The 25,875-nt window shown below is 42.9% G+C and overlaps 1 protein-coding gene across 4 annotated transcripts in view; it reads right to left on the bottom strand.

The window, feature by feature from the left end:
• Window positions 1-25,875, bottom strand: part of LOC110504078 (glycerophosphodiester phosphodiesterase 2) — a 104,989-nt gene that overhangs the window by 56,445 nt on the left and 22,669 nt on the right. For all 4 annotated transcript variants that reach the window (XR_005039309.2, XR_016491407.1, XM_036961226.2 and 1 more), the window contains exon 2: window positions 1,048-1,223. Coding sequence is in view for 1 of the 4 variants with exons in the window: in XM_036961226.2 (XP_036817121.1) it covers window positions 1,048-1,164 (117 nt within the window). In the remaining 3 variants the exon portion in view is untranslated. The remainder of the gene's footprint in view (window positions 1-1,047; window positions 1,224-25,875) is intronic.

The raw sequence follows: 25,875 nt of genomic DNA, 5'->3' as shown, positions 1-25,875 counted from the left end.
TTCTAATTTAATAAATTTGCACACATTTACAAAAACCTGTTTTTCCTTTGTCATTAAGGGGTATTGTGTTCAGATTGATTATTAACTTTTTTTTTAAAACACATTTTGCAATAAGGCTGTAATGTTACAAAATGTGGAAAAAGTCAAGGGGTCTAAATACTTTCAGAAGGCACTGTATATCACATTTCTATGCCACTTAAAACATTTACGGTACGTTATATTTCACACACAGGTTTCAGCCCTCTCAGCTCTGTCTACTTGTCCCAGGCTAGCTAGATGATGGTGGACTATTGTGCTCCAATTACGATGTGGTACTAAATCTGACAGACCAGGGCAGCTTGGCATTATGGAAAACCTACTTAAACAAATAAAGGCTGCGATGAATGTGACCAAGGGGAGGCTCTGAATGCTTGATAAAAAAATGGAATACTATCTGCAGCACGTACAGACTTAAACACAGTTCCAGGACATGTAGGTGCTCTGCAAGGCCAAAGGCACCTCCAGTGACAGCCCAAGGACAGGTTATTACGGGATGGGAAAGGGAAAAGGGGATACCTAGTCAGCTGTACAACTGAATGCACTCAACTGAAATGTGTCTTCCGCATTTAAAACAACCCCTCTGAATCAGAGGTGCGGGGGAGGCTGGCATAATTGACATCCACATCTTCGGCGCCCAGGGAACAGTGGGTCTACATGGCTTTTTATAAATTCATCTTGAAAGATGGGGCATGGGTAATGGATGGCATAAGGGAGGAATCCTGCCCACATGCACTGCACGCTCTCACAGACACGCCAAATTAGAGTGTTTTTAATTAATAGTGAGATATAAGATGCAGTGTGGTGCTGTAATCCTGCAGTGAACTTGGAACGTAAAAAATTAAGTGGACTGTCTGGTACCATTCGATTACACTCGCTCCAGTCAACCAACTGACATTTGGCCGATAATAGATCTTCCAGAAATTACTAACTTCCATATACCAACACCAATATGCCATGTCCATTATGGTCATTTAGGTATAAACGTAAGGTCTGCTAGGCAGAACTCACCTTGGTGGTGTCATCATGTGACCGTTGGTACCGTTTCCACCGGCACCCATAGATCCCTGTGAGACATGACAAACACAGCTGCCTCTCGTAAACCTGCAGGGGTTGGTGCTTCACCATGCTCCTTCAGTTCTGGCACACCTCCAGACCTCTAACATCCCATTGACCAAACAGGAAACCTGCATGGGAGAGCAACAAGAAAACAGAAACATTAGTATTGCCTACAATACATTCTAAAAGGAAATATTGTATCCATTAGGACACAAGACCGGTACAAGGTTGATTGTTGTGGGTATTTCACTGAGGTGACATTTGAACATCAACAGTCAGCAAGACAGATGAAATTTGAATAGCAACATGCCACACGCTTATTTACGCACTGAATGAGAAAAGAAAGATAGCTGCCATCTCTAACTGCGCTTCGCTTCAAGTCCTTCGGAAACTGTGCATTATTTAGTTTTTTTATGTATTATTTCTTACATTGTTAGCCCAGAAAACCTTAAGTGTTATTACATTCAGCCGGGAAGAATTACTGGATATCAGAGAGACGTCAACTTACCAGCACAACGACCAGGAATACGACTTTCCCAAAGCGGAATCTTTGTCTGCACCTCCCAGGGCATTTGAACTGATTACAGAGGCCGACCCAAAACAACGCCGTCGGAGGAGCGGTCTTCTAGCAGTCTTCTAGAGGAGCGGTCTTCCTTCGGATGCACATACATCACCCACCACTTCCAAGTATATTACTCGCTAATGTCCAGTCCCTAGTTAACATCTTGGTGACGGGGGCAGTACTTTCACGTCCGGAGGAAATGCATGCCCAAATTCAACTGCCTGCTATTCATCCCCAGAAGACAAGATATGTATATTATTAGTAGATTTGGATAGAAAACACTCTGAAGTTTCTAAAACTGTTTGAATCATGTCTGAGTATAAACAGAATTTATTTAGCAGGCGAAACCCAGAGGACAAACCATTCAGATTTTTTTTTTTTTGAGGTCACTCTTTTCAATGTGTTTTCATTGGGAATCCAATCTTGCAGTTCCTATCGCTTCCACTGGATGTCAACAGTCTTTAGAAATTGGTTGAGGTTATTCCTTTGTGTAATGAAGAAGTACAGCCATCTTGAACAAGGGTCACTTGAAGTGTACTGTTAGATAGAGGCGCGTGACCAGAAAGCATGCTTCAGTTTGTTTTCTTCCTTTATTGAACACAGTCTTAAATTTTATCAATTATTTAAGTATTAAAATACCTAAAGGTGTTTTCCTGGATCAAACGCGCCAAATAAATGGACATTTTGGATATATATTGACGGAATTAATCGAACAAAAGGACCGTTTGTGATGTCTATGGGACATATTGGAGTGCCAACAAAAGAAGCTCGTCAAAGGTAAGACATTAATTATATTTTTATTTCTGTGTTGTGTGTCTGCAGGGTTGAACTATGCTTTCTCTCTTTGTTTACTATGGTGCTATCCTCAGATAATAGCATTGTTTGGTTTCGCCCGAAAAGCCTTTTTGAAATCTGACGTTGGCTGGATTCACAACAAGTGTAGCTTTCATTTGCTATCTTGCATGTGTGATTTAATGAAAGTTAGATTTTTATAGTAATTTATTTGAATTTGGCGCTCTGCATTTGCCCTGGCTTTTGGCCAGGTGGGACGAGTCCCACATACCCCAGAGAGGTTTTAACAAAGTCGACAAAATTAGGGCTAGAGTTGCTTTCCAAAGAGATATCCGGGATTGTAACTAGAGGTCAACCGATTATGATTATTCGACGCCGATACCGATTATTGGAGGACCAAAAAAAGCCGATACTGATTACTCCGACGATTTTAATATATATATATTTGTAATAATGACAATTACAACAATACTGAATGAACAATGAACACTTATTTTAACTTAATATAATACATAAATAAAATCCATTTAGTCTCAAATAAATAATGAAACATGCTCAATTTGGTTTAAATAATGCAAAAACACAGTGTTGGAGAAGAAAGTAAAAGTGCAATATGTGCCATGTAAAAAAGCTAACGTTTAAGTTCCTTGCTCAGAACATATGAAAGCTGATAGTTCAATATTCCCAGTTCTTCAATATTCCCAGTAAAGAAATATTAGGTTGCAGTTATTATAGGAATTATGACTCGTCGACTATTTCTCTCTATACCATTTGTATTTCACATACCTTTGACTATTGGATGTTCTAATAGGCACTTTAGTATTGCCAGACTGCTCTATCAAATATCAAATCATAGACTTTATTATAATAATCACAGAAATACGAGCCTTTGGTCGTTAATATGGTCAAATCCGGAAACTATCATTTCAAAAACAAAATGTTTATTCTTTCAGTGAAACAGAACCATTCCGTATTTTCTCAAACGGGTGGCAACCCTAAGTCTAAATATTGTTGTTACATTGCACAACCTTCAATGTTATAGAGACAAAGTGGAGTCGGAATTCAACGGCTCGAACACAAGACGTATGTGGCAGGGTCTACAGACAATCACGGATTGCAAAAAGAAAACCAGCCTCGTTGTGGACATCGACATCTTGCTCCCAGACAAATTAAACAACTTCTTTGCGCTCTTTCATGACAATACAGTGCCACCAACACGGCCCGCTACCCAAGACTGTGGGCTCTCCTCCTCCGTGGCCAACGTGAGTAAAATAAATTAAACATGTTAACCCTTGCAAGGCTGCCGGCCCAGACGGCATCCCTAGCCACGTACTCAGAAAATGCACAGACCAGCTGGCTGGTGTGTTGACGGGCATATTCAATCAATTCCTATCCCAGTCTGCTGTCCCCACATGCTTCAAGATGGCCACCATTGTTCCTGTTCCCAAGAAAGCTAAGGTAACTGAACTAAATAACTAACACTCACTTCTGTCATCATGAAGTGCTTTGAGAGACTAGTCAAGGATCATATCACCTCCACCTTAGACCCACTCCACAAACGATGCAATCGCCATCACACTGCCCTATCCCATCTGGACAAGAGAAATACCTATGTAAGAATGCTGTTCATTGACTACAGCTCAGCATTCAACACCATAGTACCTTTCACATTCATCATTAAGCTTGAGACCCTGCGTCTCGACCCCACCCTGTGCAACTGGGTCCTGGACTTCCTGACGGGCCGCCCCCAGGTGTTTAAGGTAGGAAACATCTCCACTCCGCTGATCCTCAACTCTGGGGCCCCACAAGGGTGCGTTCTCAGCCCCCTCCTGTACTCCCTGTTCACCCACGACTGCGTGGCCATGCACACCTCCAACTCAATCATCAAGTTTGCAGACAACACTACAGAGGTAGGCTTGACTACCAACAACAAGACAGCCTACAGGGAGGAGGTGAGGGCCCTTGGAGTGTGGTGTCAGGAAAATAACCTCACTCAATGTCTGCATAACAAGAGATGACTGTGGACAACAGCAAAGGGAGAACCCCCCTATCCACATCGACGGGACAGCAGTGGAGGTGGTGGGAAGTTTTTTGTTCCTCGTGTACATATCACCGACAAACTGAAATGGTCCACGCACACAGACCGTGTAGTGAAGAAGGCGCTACAGTGCCTCTAACCTCAAGAGGCTGAACAATTTGGCTCGTCTCCGAAAACCCTCACTAACTTTTACAGGTACACAATTGAGAGCATCCTGTCGCGTTGCATCACCGACTGGTATGGCAACTGAAACGCCCACAACCGCAGGGCTCTTTAGAGGGTGATGCGGTATGCACATCGCATCACCAGGGGCACACTACCTGCCCTCCAGGACACCTACAACACCCGATGTCACAGGAAGGCGAAGTCAGCACAGGTGCATCAAAGCTGGGACAAAAAGACTGAAAAACTCCTGAAAGTCCTCCGGAAAGTAGCAGGAATTAAACTTTCACCTAGCGGTTCAATCGATAAATGATTCATAGAAATGACAGTTTCTATGTGAAGGAAGACTTATGAGATCACGTTTTACCTCACTTTTTAGTAGAAGCCAGGGATGAAATATTGCGGATTCCTTACAATGGGAAATTGGCTAAATTTGCCACAGGAAAACTTATTTTGGGTTGAAGAATCTAGGCGAAATGCCAGGGGAATGGACTCTAAAGGTAACACATTTAAATTAGATGGCTAAACACTCCTTGCAAACTCTGAATGCCTTGTTTAGTTTTTTCTGATATCATGAGACATTTTGTGGTTTTATTTTTAAATAGATTTACGTTTTATGTAGTCTTATTCTGGAATTTATTCTAGAATGTTCGAAAGGGTGGAGGGGTCACGAGGAATTGGTATAGGGGTTACCAAACCTAAAATGAAATTTAAAATGTTTTATGTGGTGGTTATGGAGAATAATGAGGTAAGAAGACCAGTGTTAGACTCGGTGGTAAGATATTGTCGCCGTGTCTAAGGGTAGTACATGCTAAATAAATAATGGGGTGGATTAAAACAAACATTTCATGTTTGGAGTAAGGACAGTGAATTTACAATTAACAGGTTTAGTTTATAATTAATACTTTTGGATTGCTGATTAAAATGTTGCATAGTGAATGATAACGGAATGTACACTTTTCCGAAAGAGCGGTTTCATTATTTTGATTTGGAAGCTCCCCTGAGATTGAAGGAGGAGAGCAGTTAGTGATATTCGGCAGTTTGCGGTATTAATGTAATTGGATTAGGCCATAAACGAGTTCAAGATAATAAGTGAGGCCAGTTCATGTGTGTTCTGGACCTACGGTTCACCAGCACGCACACACCATTTACTGGTTCCGAATGTGCGTTTAGTGGTGTATTGATACTGTGCGATTTTTTTGGATGGGGTCTTTTCAATTCAGTTAAATTGGGAATGCATAAGGATGGAATTTTTTGAAAAGGTACTTAAATTGTTTCTGAAGACAAGGAAAGAAAAGGTGGAGGAAACATTTTAATGGTGTCGAATGCCCTGTATCCTAAAAAAATTCTCGTGAGCAATGATCAACCTCACTAGAAATTAACGGAACACGGGGATTTAATTATAAAATGAATGAGAAACACCAGTCTCGATCCAAATTGTACCATTACTTTAGGAGATTATTATTTCCGTAGGGAGTTAAAGAGTTGTAATTCTAAGTTGATTAGTTATTCGAATTTGTTTATTTTTGATTTAACATGTTTTTGAATCACGTGTTCCAAAGGGGAAAATTACCAGTTCCCTGAGGTCCTGGTCCTTGTGTACTTCTACAGTGGTACAGTGTCCAGTCTGCTTATAGAAAGATAAATGTTAATAAGGGATGACAATTTTTTTTAATGGATTGTGATATATGTATTGCTGATTTTATTTTGTGTTTTGATACAAATTTTACCAGATTGGATAATGGAGTGTGGAATTCTGTGAGTGGTTAGGGTGCTAACTTCATAATCTGGTAACTCTCCCGAGAGGTCGCCAGTAGAATAAAGGAGTATGTACTAATTTAGAAAAATGGTTTTAGCAGTAACAATTCGTTATGCTTTTTGACATTTGTCGTTGAGATAATGTTATGAAGAAAAGGTTAATGTCAAAATTCATCATATAGTCAATGTTCGTCTGGATTTCCTGAAACAGAAATTAAATGAACTAAACTATTGTTATGATCTGTACTTTGAGGTTATCATGGGAAGGTGGTCAGATAGTGTCTTAATGCATGGTAGGAATAATTTGACCACAGTGTGTGTGTAAACCTCAAAACCCTCCCTAACCGGCTGACGAAAGAGCGACAAAGGCGTGCAATGAGAGACAGTGACTTTAACCACTCCTATCTGAGTCCGAGCCATAAACCAGGGCCGGGGTGCTGAGAGCACCTGTGGAGTGAGTGTGGAGAGAGAGAGAGAACAGCTCAGGTGAGACTCGTGTACATGGGAGAAACGGAACCATCTACTTGGATATTAAGAATTGGGACATTATCAAGGGCCATGAAATGTCACAGGCAAATGTTCCGTTGGGAAAATGAACTGTAAATGCTATCTGAAGAAGACACGCTAGAATGATAAGTGTCGGGTGAAGGAAAGTGGGGGGTGGGGGTGATATACACCCTGCTAACTATTTAGACTAAGAATGCATTGAGATACTGATCTTTTATTACCAGGCCACTCGTGACAGCAAAACAGGGACAAAAAAGGGCTGTAATGAGAAGTCATTACCAGCAATAAAAAGTTGTTCATAAACAGGGATGATGTGTGCTAAATTGAGAAGCTGGAATTCCTAGACTTCCTAGACTCAAAGTCAGCACTAAGGACTGTCATTCTACATTTTGGTTGGATAATTTATTAAAATGGTTTTATTTGTGATTGGGATACAGCGAGAGAGAATTGCTACAGAACGATGAGGGGTGGGGGCGCTGCTAAAATGTATTTGGCCAAGAGAGTCTCCAGAAACCTTATCTCTAAGTGTCATCCTGAAGGGAGGTGGTTTGTTAGGGAATCACTGGATTATAGCTTGGGACAACCATGAAAGTTTTTTGTTCTCTTTTGTTTTACCCTGTATTCAGAATTTTAAATGTTACATCGCATTAAGTTATTAAACATGTACTTTGATTTGATTTGACTTCAATACCAACATATTGCACTGAACTAGAAAGACATAAGTGGTCGTTGAATTACAATAAACAAGTAACATTTAATTGCATATAACTACCTAACACATTCATTAATTATGGCAGATTGATTTCACCACCACTTTACAGAAATAGGCCTACAATTGGAATATTGCTCAACTTCAAATCAACAATTCCCCCAGAATTTAAGCGTCTTGATGGATCTGTTTAGTTAAGTCTACTAGGGCCTCCCAAGGGGCGCAGTGGTCTAAGGCACTGCATCACAGTGCTAGCTATGCCACTAGAGATTCTGGTTTCGAGTCTAGGCTCTGTCGCAGCTGGCCATGTCCGGGAGACCCATGGGGAGGCGCACAATTGGCCCAGCGTCGTCCGGGTTAGGGGAGGGTTTGGCCGGCAGGGATGTCATTGCCCCATCGCGTACTAGCAACTCCTGTGGCGGGCAGGGCGCAGTGTACGTCGCCAGGTGCATGGTGTTTCCTCCGACACATTGTTGAGGATGGCTTCAGGGTTAAGTGGGCATTGTGTCAAGAAGCAGTGTGGCTTGGTTGGGTTGTCTCGCTGAAATTGTCTTACTATTTCAAATAACTGCTCGACTTGTTGACTGCTCAATCCACACAGCAGACATTGTGGGCTAGGTTGGGAATATTGTGTTACACCTGTAGCGCAAAGTTTTACGTGGCGTCATTACGTCAAGTATCTACAGTTGAAGTCGGAAGTTTACATACACCTTAGCCAAGTACATTTAAACTCAGTTTTTCACAATTCCTGACATTTAATCCTAGTAAAAATTCCCTTCTTAGGTCAGTTAGGATCAACACTTAAACTATTATTCAGACATTTCACATTCTTAAAAGAGAAAATTACTTATTTCAGCTTTAATTTATTTTATCACATTCCCAGTGGGTCAAAAAAGTACATGCACTCAATTAGTATTTGGTAGCATTGCCTTGAAATTGTTTAACTTGGGTCAAACGTTTCGGGTAGCCTTCCACAAGCTTCCCACAATAAGTTAGATGCATTTTGGCCCATTCCTCCTGACAGAGCTGATGTAACTGAGTCAGGTTTGAAGGCCTTGCTCACACACGCCTTTTCAGTTCTGCCCACAAATTGTCTATAGGATTGAGGCCAGGGCTTTGCGATGGCCACTCCAATACCTTGACTTTGTTGTCCTTAAGCCATTTTGCCACAATTTTGGAAGTATGCTTGTGGTCATTGTCCATTTGGAAGACCCATTTGCTACCAAGCTTTAATATCCTGACTGATGTCTTGAGATGTTGCTTCAATATAGCCACAAATTTCCTGCCTCATGATGCCATCTATTTTGAGAAGTGCACCAGTCCCTCCTGCAGAAAAGCACCCCCACAACATGATGCTGCCACCTCCGTGCTTCACGGACATGATGGTGTTCTTCGGCTTGCAAGCATCCCCCTTTATCCTCCAAACATAACGATGGTCATTTTGGCCAAACAGTTCTATTTTTGTTTCATCAGACCAGAGGACATTTCTCCAAAAAGTATAATCTTTGTCCCCATGTACAGTTGCAAACCGTAGTCTGGCTTTTTTATGGCGGTTTTGGAGCAGTGGCATCTTCCTTGCTGAGCGGCCTTTCAGGTTATGTCGATATAGGACTCGTTTTACTGTGGATATAGATACTTTTGTACCCGTTTCCTCCAGCATCTTCACAAGGCCCTTTGCTGTTGTTCTGTAATCGATTTGTACTTCTCGCACCAAAGTATGTTAATCTCTAGGAGACAAAACACGTTTCTTTCCTGACCGGTATGACGGCTGCGTGGTCCCATGTGTTTATACATGCGTACTATTGTTTGTACAGATGAACGTGGTACCTTCAGACATTTGGAAATTGCTACCAAGGATGAACCAGAATTGTTTTCTGAGGTCTTGGCTGATTTCTTTGGATTTTCCCATGATGTCAAGCAAAGAGGCACTGAGTTTGAAGGTACGCCTTGAAATACATCCACAGGTACACCCCTAATTGACTCAAATTATCTCAATTAGCCTAGCAGAAACTTCTAGCCATGACATAATTTTCTGGAATTTTCCAAGCTGTTTAACTTCTTATGGCCACAATGGGTAGATTAAAGGCACAGTCAACTTAGTGTATGTAAACTTCTGACCCACTGGAATTGTGATACAGAGTGAAATAATGAGTGAAATAATCTGTCTGAAAACAATTGTTGGAAAAATGACTTGTGTCATACAAAGTAGATGTCCTAACCGACTTGCCAAAACTATAGTTTGTTAACAAGAAAATTGTGGAGCGGTTGAAAAACAAGTTTTATTGACTCCAACCTAAGTGTATGTAAACTTACAACTTCAACTGTACATTATATAGGTATGCACGTCAGCTTTGACATTGGTTTTGCAAATCGGCGTTTAACTAGACATTGCCGATACTGATGTTGGCATTTTTAGCTAATATCGTCTGATTCCGATATGTTCACCGATATATCGTGCATCCCTAATCAAAGCAAAAAAAGTAGATGTTCTCAAGTGTCATTGAAGTACCTCAGTAAAATAGAACACAGTACTAGTGGCGGACTGGCCATCTGGCATGACAGGCAAATGCCAGATGGGTTGGTCTATTTTTAGCGCAGTGGGTCTGTCTAACTTGGTTTTATTGCGCAAAATTATAATTATCTGGCTAGTAATGGAGGCCTCAAGGGGAAAATAAATGTCTGGTGTGGGGGCCTCAAGGGGGGGAAAAAATGTACTTGTGTTAGAAATGCCAGGGCCGATTTCTGGTCCCAGTCCGCCCCTGCACAGTACAATGACAAGCCCTTTCAGTGCTTTGATACCAAGCCAAGACACAAATTCGAATTGCCATTGTCAAATCCTGTTTCCAATGACAACTGTCTGCCTCTTGTGGCTTCCATCGATACCTACAAGGTCAGAGCTAAATTACAATCTAGTCATAATTTAAAGGACTGGGCAGGCGGGGCAGGAGTCAGTTTTGGCCTGGGTCTACTCTGACTAATCACAGATTAATTACTCAGAGATTGACTGAAAGATCCTGCTGGCTCAGCAGCAACTCTTATCAGCTGTAATAATAACAATAATGACATTAACATTAAGCCTGGGCCTGGCTGACTCCATACTCTATGTGTCACAGTCCTCCTGGGGTATGAATGAGCATGCTGATCAAGTTTACTCTGAAAAATGCATGTCGATTACAATCTGAAAGTGAAACAATCCAAGATGTTATCAAGAGTGTAAATAATTGATCTGTACACAATACAACCGAGGATGTGAGTTTAAACTGTTAGTAAACATGGCTTGGTGATTAATGAAAATTATTACAAATGGAGATTAGAATGCAATATTATCAGCATGTTTCTCAATTGAAGGCTTTGCCTGACTTGCTAGTCCTCCCACTGCGCAGGTTTAAATTGCAGTGATCCTATGGGCTGTCTTTGTGAGCAGCGCTGTGTTTTAGGAGGGATTTGAAATACGTGTTAATTACACTCATCAGCATGCAATCAGGGCGGTGAGCTCTGCTGCTCTAGACAGCTGTTTATTTGCATCGTAGGAGGGGGCTGTGCTTCCTGTTATTAGTGGAACTGCAGTGAGGAGGGCAGGGGGCTTGTCAAGACCACCCTGTCATGCCCCAGCTGGCCCTGTGGTGCAGCTCCGTGACCAGACCAAAATCAGGCTGAGCCATGTGGTGGAGTAAGACTAGTCCTGGCTGAGGAGCTTCAGGGTGCTGTAGGGTTTAGCTGAGGATCAGACACTGCTGCCTTCTCTGCCTTGCAGCAGCACAGCTTTTTGTGTGGATGGATGGATGGGGTGGATGGATGCATAACACAAGTACAAACCATGGTCTTATAAAATCTGCTGTGGAAACAAACTGCTGTCCAAAGACTTCCAACCTCCCAGGAGGGGGTGAGGAATGGATATATTAAAGGGAGTACTGCATAATGAAGTAGTTTCGGCTTCTATTCTTGGGCACTATCGCGCGCGTGTGTGTATTAATATGGAGAAGAAAGGACTTGGGAGGGTCTTAGTTCCATAGACAGGATGATGACACTGAACTAACCAACTTCAAATATGAGCTCAAGTAAAACATATACACACACCTATTCTAGGTCATCCTATTACGTAGTGGGGTTAATAAACAGCACTCAACTTCACTGTAGTGAATATCTTGGATCATGCCATTCTCTGATAATTATTTGTATTTAGGTTTCTAGTCCAGTCAGGTTTCCAGAGTAGAGATTGATCGCTACAGAATATCCATTGCCCAACGAAGTGGATGGGTATTTTCAAATGGAACAATGGAAAGGCATGACCAATGACAATGGTTGGGCATACTCTTAGACTAGCTGTTCCAGTTCTAGTCACTAATACATTACACTGCACAGAATGCAGACAATTCGATATTCACAGAAAGGTTGTTTGCATTAGATAATGAACAGACAAAGAGAGATGAGTAAAGGTAGACCTGTGGTCATCAACAGGTCAATCACGATCAATGTCTATCTCTAAGGCATTCCTTGTCAATCACCAACTATATATACAATATACACTGTAGCTGTAATGAATGACTACAGAAAAGTGTTCCGCTAAAATGCCATTGTTATTATTAGTGGCTTGTCTTTTTTTATATCAAGGAATATTTCACTTTCTCTGGTCATAGGAGTAACATGAATTGGTGAATTTTTTGTATTGATTAATGTTGCATAGGCTTACGTTTTTTAAGTGATGTTTAAAAAGGACTGAGGGGTCTCTGCTTGCATTTTGACTCAGTGATCTTGACCCAGAAAACATGAAAGATGTCAAAAATAACTAATGTAAATATAGCCTATGCAGTTTAGACTATTTACAGAGCAATCTTGATCTCGTTATCTCCAATGTGATCCAATTGAGTAAAGGCACGACTGAAATGTGTCTAAAGTGCATTTTTCTCACCATTGTTAATTTGCCTGAGCATTATGCAATGGTGACCGATTGCAAGTAAAGAAGCCTGACAGCATACTGTTAGGAGTGTGGGCTGCCCCAACAAAGTCACATATTGTCTGTGACCGTCTGCTAAACAAGACCAGCTCTTTCTTTACAAAGCCCAACGTTCTCAAAATATTTGTTGCGGACAGCAAATCACATGTTGCCTTGAATGCTCTCTGTCCTAATGTCTGAGAAATAAGACAGAAGGGGGAGGAAGGCCCAAATTGTTCATCTCAGATTCTGCTGCCTCATTTCCTTCAATCAAAGAGGCAGGGTAGGAAATGCTTCAGCACTTTTCCCAGGCCAGCAGAGAGAGAGGGGAGAGTGAGACTCCATTAACCACCAAACAGACTAGAAGTATACTGAGGCCAAGAAGCACAGGCCTTCAGCATGATCAGATGTCAGGCCAAAGCCATTGGGCAGGAGTGTTACAGATAACATAGTAGAGACACCTCTGACTTTCATAGCTTCTCCTCTCAGCAGAGGTAACACACTGGAAATTGTATTTTTTTTTTAAACCTTTATTTAACTAGGCAAGACTGTTAAGAACAAATTCTTAATTTCAATGATGGCCTAGGAACAGTGGGTTAACTGCCTTGTTCAGGGGCAGAACAAAATAGTATTACCTTGTCAGCTCAGGGATTCAACGTACTAACCACTAGGCTACCTGCCGCCCCAACTAGCTGGAGCTCAAAGACCCATAGGCAGCTTTTTCAATTGATAGATTAGTTTGGTCCATTCATTAGTACCTGACATTCTATCATAAGACCACCTCATTAAAGAATTTATTGCTTTAATAAATCTCTCCTCATTGCCATTAAAAACCACAACCATCTCCTTGGAGAATTGAGCTATAGCCATCAAGCATATAGATGAATAGGGGAGGCTTTGGTTAATGAAACACCCAGTGAAGAGTACATTTCAACATGCAGGCTGATAGTAATTAGATCACTGACGTTAAAAGAAGCTCAGTCTCAGGGAGAGTTGATGAATCCGTGGAGTGGTGACAGTCACAGCCTGTCACGTCTGCCCTCTCCTCTCTCCCTCTGTGATCCATCAACACATTTAATTAACAGATGGTTGGTTTTCATTTGGTCAATTGTGAAACGAGTGACATCCTCCCTCGAGTCACTCTCCCACATGGCTCCAAAAGGCTGACACAGCTCCTCGTCCCACTTGCGCTAAATCACTTGCCAGGAACTGAGGCGCATATTCATTCACCAACACCTCGTGGTGGAAATTATAGGCAATTATAGGCAATTAGCAAGACACCCCCAATAAAGGAGTGGTTTTGCAGGTGGTGACACAGACCACTTCTCTGTTCCTATGCTTCCTGGCTGATGTTTTGGTCTCTTTTGAATGCTGGCGGTGCTTTCACTCTAGTGGTAGCATGAGACGGAGTCTACAACCCACACAAGTGGCTCAGGTAGTGCAGCTCATCCAGGATGGCACATCAATGCGAGCTGTGGCAAGAAGGTTTGCTGTGTCTGTCAGCGTAGTGTCCAGAGCATGGAGGCGCTACCAGGAGACAGGCCAGTACATCAGGAGACGTGGAGGAGGCCGTAGGAGGGCAACAACCCAGCAGCAGGACCGCTACCTCCGCCTTTGTGCAAGGAGGAGCAGGAGGAGCACTGCCAGAGCCCTGCAAAATGACCTCCAGCAGGCCACAAATGTGCATGTGTCTGCTCAAACGGTCAGAAACAGACTCCATGAGGGTGGTATGAGAGCCCGACGTGCACAGGTGGGGGTTGTGCTTACAGCCCAACACCGTGCAGGACGTTTGGCATTTGCCAGAGAACACCAATATTGGCAAATTCGCCACTGGCGCCCTGTGCTCTTCACAGATGAAAGCAGGTTCACACTGAGCACATGTGACAGACGTGACAGTCTGGAGACGCCGTGGAGAACGTTCTGCTGCCTGCAACATCCTCCAGCATGTCCTGGACATATTACCTCAAATCACCCCAATTACCTCAAATCACCCCATTGTTGGGAAAGGGGTCGTAATTGAGCATTTCTCAGTAAAGTCTACACTTGCTGTATTCGGCACATGTACAAATAAAATGTGATTTGATTTTGTAGCCTACTAGCCTTGAACATGCACATGATGCACGTGGCCTCAAGCTACACAAAAATCACAGCAACCCTATCACACACCATTCCTAACAGGAGTCTATGATAAATCACACAGACAGCTGTAACGGTGTGCTGTGGCATGGCTTTGCGTGCCGTGCCGCGCGCAGTCAGAGCGTCCCAGGCCCCGCACACTCCTATACACCCTTCACCCCCACAACTGCTAAACATAGAGGACAATAACAGGCTAACACACAAAACACTTTCCAAAAGTACTCCCGTCAGCGTAACTCTAATGCAAATGTGAAGGATACAGTTGGCACATTCCACTGGACAGGCAGAGGGATGTCCTGGCATCCCCGATCATCAGAGAGAGAGCCTGATGATCAACAACCATTGTTCAGCAGAGATCCAGGTGGGTGGGTTTTAAACTTTTGGGACTATTCCATTAGGTGCCATCGTGTCAGACTCGCTAAGTTAAGCACAACCTTTAAGCTTTTTTGGAAAGATATCAAATACTATACATTTTAAAAATATATACGCAACACGTAAAGTGTTCGTCCCATATACACAAACCGCTTATTTCTCTAATTTTTTGCACAAATTTGTTTACATCCCTGTTACTGAGCATTTCTCCTTTGCCAAGATAATCCATCCAACTGACATGTGTGGCATATCAAAAATCATGATCATTACACAGGTGCATCTTGTGCTTGGGACAATAAAAGGCCACTTTAAAATGTGCTGTTGTCAAACAACGCCACAGATGTCTCACGTTGAGGGAGAGCGCTATTGGAATGCTTACAGCAGGAATGTTCACAAGAGCTATCGCCAGAGAACTGAATGTTAATTTCTCTATCATAAGCCGCCTCAGTGGTTTTAGAGAATTTGGCAGTACGTTCAACCGGCCTCACAACCGCAGACCACGTGTAACCATGCCAGTCTAGGAACTTCACATCCGGCTTGTTTACCATGCGGGATCATCTGAGACAAGCCACTAAGACAGCTGATGAAACTGGGTTTGCACAACAAAATAATTTCTGAGCAAATTGTCAGGAACTGTCTCAGGGAAGCTCTGAGCTTTAATTGGGGCAGGCAGCTAGCCTTGGAAACAGATGAGCGTGCTTGTGAATAATCAATCTGAGACATTGTCTCTTCTTAGGGACATTGGGGGACACGAATTAGCCAGCTACTCACTCAGAAGGAGGGGGGCGATACTGATGAGGCACCAAGACCACAGGTAGCCTTAATATTATGCCTGAAAACTCACAACAGCATTAACACTAGCAGTACATTCATTACGTGGTGTATCCATTATATGGTGCATCCAGGTTGAAAAAGCCTGACCATCACCACCACACACGCACTTGGGAAGTAGTCCGCACTCCACAGTTGAGTCATCAAGTTCATCAGCTCCATGGTTTCCATTAACCCTGGCCTACGGTAGGTAGTTAGGCAAGTAGGATTGGATTCTAATAAAACATGCAGTCACAACACAGCACTAAGCTTCTTAAACTTCACTCCTCTGGAGTCCTTTTCCAACAGCCAGCTCCATAGGCCTGACCCCTCGGAGTAACTGTGCTCTATTGCTGCAGACTAAATGCCATTTCATGACAGCTGACAGGAAGCGACCAGATCCTTCCCAGCAAGCTGACTTCCCAGAACCCACTGGGGCAGCAGAAAGGCCATCACCTGTCAGATGTGTCCTGAGATGAGCATGCATGCAGTGCGCTGGGCCAGGGAGCTCAACCTTTAGAGGTGTTACGCCTCATGCATCTCAAAGAGCCATGGGGTTTTATGGAGATGGACAACCGTGCTCTGCAAAGCCATAACAAAAACAGGGATACACCACCCCAGTGGACAAATGACAAAAGCCATGCAGGGAAGCAAAAGCAGTACTCAGACTACTGTATATTTCTCAAAGTGCCTACCATCGCTCCCCGTCATTCCTACCGTCACGTCCCATCATTCCTAATCAGGTGGTTCTGGATGAGGGATCCCTTTACAGATCCAATGCAGATATTATTATTTTTTTATCTCAATATCAAAATCATTTATGTGTAACAACTCAGTTTTCAATTAAAATGGCAAAAAATACCTTCTTAGCAGAGAGACATTTCTCAAGCAAGAAATCTGTTAGCACTGTCTGGGAGTGGGGAGGGTAAAACGGAAAATTTGCTATTATTGGCAGAGGTTTTGAACCCTTATCGGTCTATTATCTAATTTAACGCATGTTGATGTCACCATGGAAGGCCAAAACTCCAGAGCACCAAATCAGGCTAAAATGGCAGGCCGTCTTTTCGTAGTATTATTCCAACCTCAGTGTGAATATACAGTGGCAGTCAAAAGGTTGGACACCCCTACTCATTCAAAGGTTTTATTTATTTTCTACTATTTTCTACATTGCAGAATAATAGAGGACATCAAAATGATGAAATAACACATATGGAATCATGTAGTAATCAAAAATATATTTGAGATTCTTCAAAGTAGCCACCCTTTGCCTTAATGACAGCTTTGCATACTGTTGGCATTCTCTCAACCAGCTTCATGAGGTAGTCACTTGGAATGCATTTCATTTAAAAGGTGTGCCTTGCTAAAAGTTAATTTGTGGACTTTCCTTCTTAATGCGTTTGAGCAAATCAGTTGTGTTGTGACTAGGTAGGGGTGTTATACATAAGATAGCCCTATTTGGTAAAATACCAAGTCCATATTATGGCAAGAACAGCTCAAATAAGCAAAGAGAAATGACAGTCCATCATTCATTACTTTAAGACATGAAGGTCAGTCAATCTGTAAAATTTTAAGAACTTTGAAAGTTTCTTCAAGTGCAGTTGCAAAAACCATCAAGCGCTATGATTTAACTGGCTCTCATGAGGAGCGCCACAGGAAAGGAAGACCCATAGTTACCTCTGCTGCAGAGGATAAGTCCATTAAGTTAATTCTTGGGGCAGCAGGTAGCCTAGTGGTTAAAGCGTTTGGCCAGTAACCGAAAGGTTGCTGGATCGAATCCCCGAGCTTACAAGGAAAAATCTGTCGTTCCGCCCCTGAACAAGGCAATTAACACACTGTTCCTCAGTAGGCCATCACTGTAAATAATAATTTGTTCTCAACACCTCTTAGAGCGGAAATCTCGCTAGCGGGATCAAATTTGACAACATCCGGTGAAATCGGAGTATGTCAAATACAAAATCGGAATATTAAACATTCATGAAAATACAAGTATCCTACCTAATTAACTTCTTGTTAATCCAGCCACTTTGTCAGATTTCAAAAAAGGCTTTACGGCGAAAGCATACCATGCGATTATCTGAGGACAACGCCCCACACACAAAGGTATTAAACATTTTCCAAACCAGCACAGGTGTCATAAGTCAGAAATAGCGATACAATAAATCACTTACCTTTGAAGATCTTCCTCTGTTTGCAATCCCAAGGGTCCCAGCTACATAACAAATTGTTGTTTTGTTCGATAAAGTCCTTCTTTATGGTCAAAAAAGTCAGTTTAGATGGCATGCTTGATTCAGTAATCCACCCATTTCCCTCGTTCAAAATGCATACAAAGGAATCCTGAAAGTTACCAATAAACTTCATCAAAATAAGTCAAACAACGTTAATCAATCCTCAGGTACCCTAATATGTAAATAAACAATACAATTTAAGACGGAGAATAGTATGTTCATTACCGGAGATAAATAACGAAGTGCGCACCCTCATCCACGCGTGCCACAATACTACAGTCAAAAATGGGAGCCACCTAGAAAAACTACAAATTCTAGCTCATTTTTCAAAAAACAAGCCTGGAACTCTAAAGACTGTTGACATCTAGTGGAAGCCATAGGAACTGCAATCTATCTGGGCGGTATTCCTTTGATTTTCCCATAAACAAGGATTTGGATGGGCAGACACCTCAAAAAGAATAATTCCAGATGGATTCTTCTCGGGTTTTCACATGCCATATCAGTTCTGTTATACTCACAGACACCATTTTAACAATTTTAGAAACTGCAGTGTTTTCTATCCAATACTACCAATTATATGCATATCATAGCTTCTGGGCCTGAGTAACAGGCAGTTTACTTTGGGCACGCCAGTCATCCGAAATACCGAATACTGCCACCGCCCCTCAGGAAGGTAACTGACTCGCCTAGTTAAATAAAGGTTAAATAAAAAACTTCATTTTTTATTTATTTAACTGCACCTCAGATTGAAGCATTTATTTGGGCTGCAGAGTTCAAGATAAACATCTCAAAATCAACTGTTCAGAGGAGTCAGGCCTTCATGGTCGAATTGGTGCAAAGAAACCACTACGAAAGGACACCAATAATAAGAAGGACTTGCTTGGGCCAATAAACACAAGCAATGGACAATAGACCTATGGAAATCTATACATTAGTCTGATGAGTCCAAATGATAGATTTTTGGTTCCAACAGCCGTGTCTCTGAGACGCAGAGTAGGAGAACAGATGATCTCCACGTGTGGTTCCCACCTTGAAGCATGGAGGAGGAGCAATGTTTTTTGCTGGTGACACTGTCAGTGATTTATTTAGAATTTAACCAGCATTGCTACCACTGAATTCCGCAGCAATACGCCATCCTATCTGGTTTGCGCTCAGTGGGACTATCATTTGTTTTCCAACAGGATAATAACCCAACACACCTCCAGGTTGAGAAGGAGTGATGGGATGCTGCATCAGATGACCTGGCCTCCATAATCATCTGAACCAATTGAGATGGTTTGGGATGAGTTGGACCGCAGAGTGAAGGAAAAGCAGCCAACAAATGCTCAGCATATGTGGGAATTCCTTCAAGACTGTTGGAAAAACATTCCAGGTGAAGCAGGTTGACAGAATGCTAAGAGTGTGCAAAGCTGTCATCAAGGCAAAGGGTGGCTACTTTAAAATATATTTTGATTTGTTTAACACTTTTTCAGTTCCTACATGTCATAGTTTTGATGTCTTCACTATTATTCTACAACGTAGAAAATAGTAAAAGAAAAGAAAAACCCTTGAATGAGTAGGTATCCAAACTTTTGACTAGTACTGTATATATATGAAAACATAGGAAAATCACATTTTTGACTGAATTGTGGTTGACTCAAGATTTTGTCCTTCAAAACGCACAATCACCTGGATGAATATAGATGTTATGTAAGCACACAAGACCGGTGGCATGGCAGTTCAAGGTACATTGACTCTTGGATTTCTATACCCCACGACACTGGGTTAAAACAACAAACCAGAGTATTCAACAACAGCTTGTAAAGAAACACGGCTGCCAGAACATTTGCCTCTTTTGGAGAGGCCCATTAAAAAAAGAAGTTGCATAATATGTCCTAACAGATCTGTCAACACTTACATTCTGCACATTTCAACAGGCAGAGTCTAGAGTCATTTTTTTTATCAAGACCTTACAGCTACCATTAGGTGAACCAACAAGGCATATTCTATTCCACCTGAGATGTTGAGCAATATAGTACTACTAGATATCTATGACTAAGTCATTTCACTCAATGTGCATGCCCAGAAGACAGAACAGAGCAATAAGAGCTTGAAGAGCTGTGTGCACTGTAAAGAATGAGTGACAAGTCGAATACAGTTAGTAGTTTCTCCCTGTGGCTTGCTGCCTGGCATATTGAAGGCAGGCAAACAGGCTGCTGCCTTTAATATGTCAGCAGCAGATGAGTTATGCATCAACTCAAATTGTAACAGGAAGGCTTGGAGTATAGGGAAATAAAGCATCCCAGTCAGGCCTGTTGAGACAAGGGATAGCTGGTTACCAGAGAGACACCAGTAGAAAGCATGCCTCTATGCCAGGGCCTGTGAGACCAGGGCTAGCGAGCTACTACCAGAAGCATCAGGGAAGTAGAGTTTACCCCCTACCTCACAGCAAACTATTCACCACCACTGCTCCCCATAGTCCCTATCCACACAAGCACAGAGGAACCAGGGAACATTCTTCAAAGCTCTGCCGAGGGAGGGGTCTACTTTGTGGGTAAAATAAAACAACCAGAGGAATTGAGTGAATTGAAGATTTTGCACCGACTGCAGTGCTTATGAAACACCTTTCTAGGAAGACTTCAGCTGGCAAGTTCTCAAAAGTCTTACTTACACAAAGGCTTGGGCGGAATATCGATATATCGGTCTTATCCAAGATGGCGTAGCAGTCAGACATCTTTGTCCTTCGTCTTGTCCCATGTATATATATTTTTATATATTTTTCTTCACCTCAACTTCAAAATACTCTCCTGCAATCCGCCTCACCCAATGTGGTGTGGATCTGTTTTTTTATTTACCTCGGAACCAGAATCCCCCAACAGAAGCTAGCCAGCTCAGTAGCTACTAGCTAGTAGTCAGCTAACCACTGCTAGCGGTCATCAGCTAAGCTCTTGCGAGTTTGTACAATGGGGCTCAAACCAGAGCATACTGTACCTATTTTCTCCCCATATCCCTGGAATCCTACCGCAAGCTCTGAACCTTTTCACCTGGATCATCGCAGCTAGCTAGCTGCAATCCGAGTGACTACTCCTGGCTAACGTCTGTCCCGAAGCAAGCACCAATTAGCCTGGAGCTAGCTCATGCTAGGCCCATTCTCCCAGCGAGCTGAAGAGGCTACAATATCCGGACCCCTTCCACTGCCGGTACGGTTCACGGAACCCCGCCGATCCTTCACGACTGGATTACCGATGTAACCTGCTCGAGGAGGTACTCAACTGGCCCCCTGAATGCCAATCTGCTAGCAGCGGCACACTAGCTGTCTAGAGCATATTGGACTGTTAGCTGAATAGATTCATTGGCCAATTTCTTGGGCCACTATACCAATTTTGCCAATTGGACTTGGACCCCTCTGCTACTCGGAACCCTACTAATCCATCACGACTGGTCTATCGACGTCACCGCACGCAGAGGCTAAAACAGGCTTTCCTCCGTTGCGACGTGCATCTAAGGCCCTTCTGCTAGCCCCGGCCTGCTAGCTGTCTGAATCGCCGTATCTCCAGCCAGACCAATCACTCACTGGACCCCTATGATCACTCGGCTACGCATGCCTCTCTCCAATATCAATATGCCTTGTCCATTACTGTCCTGGTTAGTGATTGTCTTATTTTACTGGAGAGCCTCTAGCCCTGCTCAATATGCCTTAACCAAACATTTAGTTCCACCTACCACATATGCGGTAACATCACCTGGTTTAAACGTCACTGCAGACAATATCTCTCATAATTACTCAATGCCTAGGTTTACCTCCAATGTACTCACATCCTACCATACCTCTGTCTGTACATTATGCCTTAAATCTATTCTATTGCGCCCAGAAACCTGCTCCTTTTACTCTCTGTTCTAAACATACTAGACGACCAGTTCTGATAGCCTTTAGCCGTACCCTTATCCTACTCCTCCTCTGTTCCTCTGGTGATGTCGAGGTTAATCCAGGCCCTGCGGTGCCTACCTCCACTCCTGCTCCCCAGGTGCTCTCATTTGTTGACTTCTGTAACCGTAACAGCCTTGGTTTCATGCATGTTAACACTAGAAACGTCCTCTCTAAGTTTGTTTAATTCACTGCTTTAGCACACTCTGCCAACCCAGATGTTCTAGCAGTGTCTGAATCCTGGCGTAGGAAGACCACCAAAAACCCTGAAATTTCCATCTCTAACTATAACATTTTCCGAACAAGATAGAACTGCCAAAGGGGGCGGTGTTGCAATCTACTGCAGAGATAGCCTGCAGAGTTCTGTCTTACTATCCAAGTCTGTACCCAAACAATTCGAGCTTCTACTTTTAAAAATCCACCTTTCCAGAAACAAGTCTCTGACCGTTGCCGCTTGCTATAGACCACCCTCTAGCTGTGCCCTGGACACCATATGTGAATTGATTGCTCCCCATCTATCGTCAAAGCTCATGCTGTTAGGTGGCCTAAACTGGGACATGCTTAACACCCCGGCCATCCTACAATCTAAGCTTGATGACCTCAATCTCACACAAATTATCAATGAACCCACCAGGTACACCCCAAGTCCATAAACATGGGCACCCTCATAGATATCATCCTAACCAACTTGCCCTCCAAACACACCTATGCTGTTTTCAACCAAGATATCAGCGATCACTGCCTTATTGCCTGCATCGTTAATGGGTCTGCGGTCAAACGACCAACCCTCATCACGGTCAAAAGCTCCCTAAAACACTTCAGCAAGCAGGCCTTTCTAATCGACCTGACCAGGGTATCCTGGAAGGATATTGACCTCATCCCGTCAGTAGAGGATGCCTGGTTATTCTTTAACCTCTGATCTCTAGGGGCGCTATTTCATTTTTGGATAAAAAAACGTTCCCGTTTTAAGCGCGATATTTTGTCACGAAAAGATGCTCGACTATGCATATTCTTGACAGTTTTTCAAAAAAAACACTCTGAAGTTTCAGAATCTGCAAAGATATTGTCTGTAAGTGCCCCAGAACTCATTCTACAGGCGAAACCAAGATGATGCGTCAACCAGGAAATGAGCAGAATTTCTGAAGCTCTGTTTTCCATTGTCTCCTTATATGGCTGCGCAAGGAATGAGCCTACACTTTCTGTCGTTCCCCCAAGGCGTTAGCAGCATTGTGACGTATTTGTAGGCATATCATTGGAAGATTGACCATAAGAGACTACATTTTCCAAGTGTCCGCCTGGTGTCCTGAGTGGAATTCGGTGCGCAATTGCCAGCTGCTTGTACTTTTCCATTTGATTGAGGGGAGAAACCATGCTTCCATGAACGATATATCATTGAAGAGATATGTGAAAAACACCTTGAGGATTGATTCTAAACAACGTTTGCCATGTTTTCAGTCGATATTATGGAGTTAATTTGGAAAAAAGTTCGCGTTTTGAGGACTGAATTTTCGGGTTTTTTGGTAGCCAAATGTGATGTATAAAACGGAGCTATTTCTAATACACAAAGAATCTTTTTGGAAAAACTGAGCATCTGCTATCTAACTGAGAGTATCTTCATTGAAAACATCAGAAGTTCTTCAAAGGTAAATTATTTTATTTGAAGGCTTTTATGTTTTTGTTGAAATGTTGCGTGCTGGATGCTAACGCTAATGCTAACGCTAAATGCTACGCTAGCTAGCTACTTTTACACAAATTATTGTTTTCCTATGGTTGAGAAGCATATTTTGAAAATCTGAGATGACAGTGTTGTTTACAAAAGGCTAAGCTTGAGAGATGGCATATTTATTTCATTTCATTTGCGATTTTCATGAATAGTTAACGTTGCGTTATGGTAATGAGCTTGAGGCTGTAGTCACGATACCGGATCCGGGTTTGGGAGATCAGAGAGGTTAAAAAGTGCCTTCCTCACCATCTTAAATAAGCATGCCCCATTTAAAAAATGTTGACCCAGGAACAGATATAGCCCTTGGTTCTCTCCAGTCCTGACTACCCTTGACAAGCACAAAAACACCCTGTGGAGTTCTGCATTAGCATCGAATAGCCCCTGTGATAAGCAACTTTTCAGGGAAGTTATGAACCAATATACACAGCCAGTTAGGAAAGCTAACGCTAGCTTTTTCAAGCAGAAATTTGCATCCTGTAGCACAATCTCAAAAAAGTTCTGGGACACTGTAAAGTCTATGGCGAATAAGAGCATCACCTCCCAGCTGAACTGAGGCTAGGAAACATTGTCACCACCGGTAAATCCACTATAATTGAGAATTTCAATAAGCATTTTTCTACGGCTGGCCATGCTTTCCACCTGTTTACCCCTACCCTGATCAACAGCCCTGCACCCCCCGCAGCAACTCGCCCAAGCCTCCCCATTTTTCCTTCATCCAAATAGCTGATGTTCTGAAAGAGCTGCAAAATCTGGACCCTTACAAATCAGCCGGGCTAGACAATCTGGACCCTCTCTTTCTAAAATGATCTGCCAAAATTGTTGCAACCCCTATTGCTGGCCTGTTCAACCTCTTTCGTATCGTCTGAGATTCCCAAAGATTGGAAAGCTGCCGTGATCATCCCCTTCTTCAAAGGGGTGCACACTAGACCCAAACTGCTACAGACCTATATCTAGCCTACCCTGCCTATCTAAGGTCTTCGAAAGCCAAGTTAACAAACAGATTACCGACCATTTCGAATCCCACTGTACCTTCTCCGCTATGCAATCCGGTTTCAGAGCTGGTCATGGGTGCACTTCAGCCACGCTCAAGGTCCTAAACGATATCATAACCGCCATCGATAAGAGACATTGCTGTGCAGCCGTATTCGTCGACCTGGCCAAGGCTTTCGACTCTGTCAATCACCATATTCTTATTGGCAGACTCAACAGCCTTGGTTTCTCAAATGATTGCCTCGTTCACCAACTACTTCTCTGATAGAGTTCAGTGTGTCAAATGGGAGGGCCTGTTGTCCGGACCTCTGGCAGTCTCTATGGGGGTGCCACAGAGTTCAATTCTCAGGCCGACTCTCTTCTCTGTATACATCAATGATGTCGCTCTTGCTGCTGGTGATTCTCTGATCATCCTGTACCCAGACAACACCATTCTGTATACTTCTGGCCCTTCTTTGGACTGTGTTAACTAACCTCCAGGCGAGCTTCAATGCCATACAACTCTCCTTCTGTGGCCTCCAACTGCTCTTAAATGCAAGTAAAACTAAATGCATGCTCTTCAACCGATTGCTGCCAGCACCTGCCCGCCCGTCCAGCATCACTACTCTGGACGGTCCTGACTTAGAATATGTCAACAACTACAAATACCTAGGTGTTTGGCTAGACTGTAAACTCTCCTTCCAGACTCACATTAAGCATCTCCAATCCAAAATTAAATCTAGAATCGGCTTCCTATTTCGCAACAAAGCATCCTTCACTCATGCTGCCAAACATACCGTCGTAAAACTGACCATCCTACCGATCCTCGACATTGGCGATGTCATTTACAAAATATCCTCCAACACTCTACTCAGCAAATTGGATGCAGTCTATCACAGTGCCATCCATTTTGTCACCAAAGCCCCATATACTAACCACCACTGCAACCTGTACACTCGTTGGCTGGCCCTTGCTTCATATTCGTCGCCAAACCCACTGGCTCCAGGTCATCTACAAGTCTTTGCTAGGTAAGGCCCTGCCTTATCTCAGCTCACTGGTCACCATAGCCAGCACCCAACCGTAGCACACGCTCCAGCAGGTATATCTCACTGGTCACCCCCAAAGCAAATTCCTCCTTTGGCCGCCTTTCCTTCCAGTTCTCTGCTGCCAAAGACTGGAA

Source organism: Oncorhynchus mykiss, chromosome 24 (assembly GCF_057628025.1).
Source record: "Oncorhynchus mykiss isolate SJ-2025 chromosome 24, ASM5762802v1, whole genome shotgun sequence".
Taxonomy (NCBI): Eukaryota; Metazoa; Chordata; class Actinopteri; order Salmoniformes; family Salmonidae; genus Oncorhynchus; species Oncorhynchus mykiss.
This window is presented reverse-complemented; position numbering and strand designations above follow the sequence as displayed.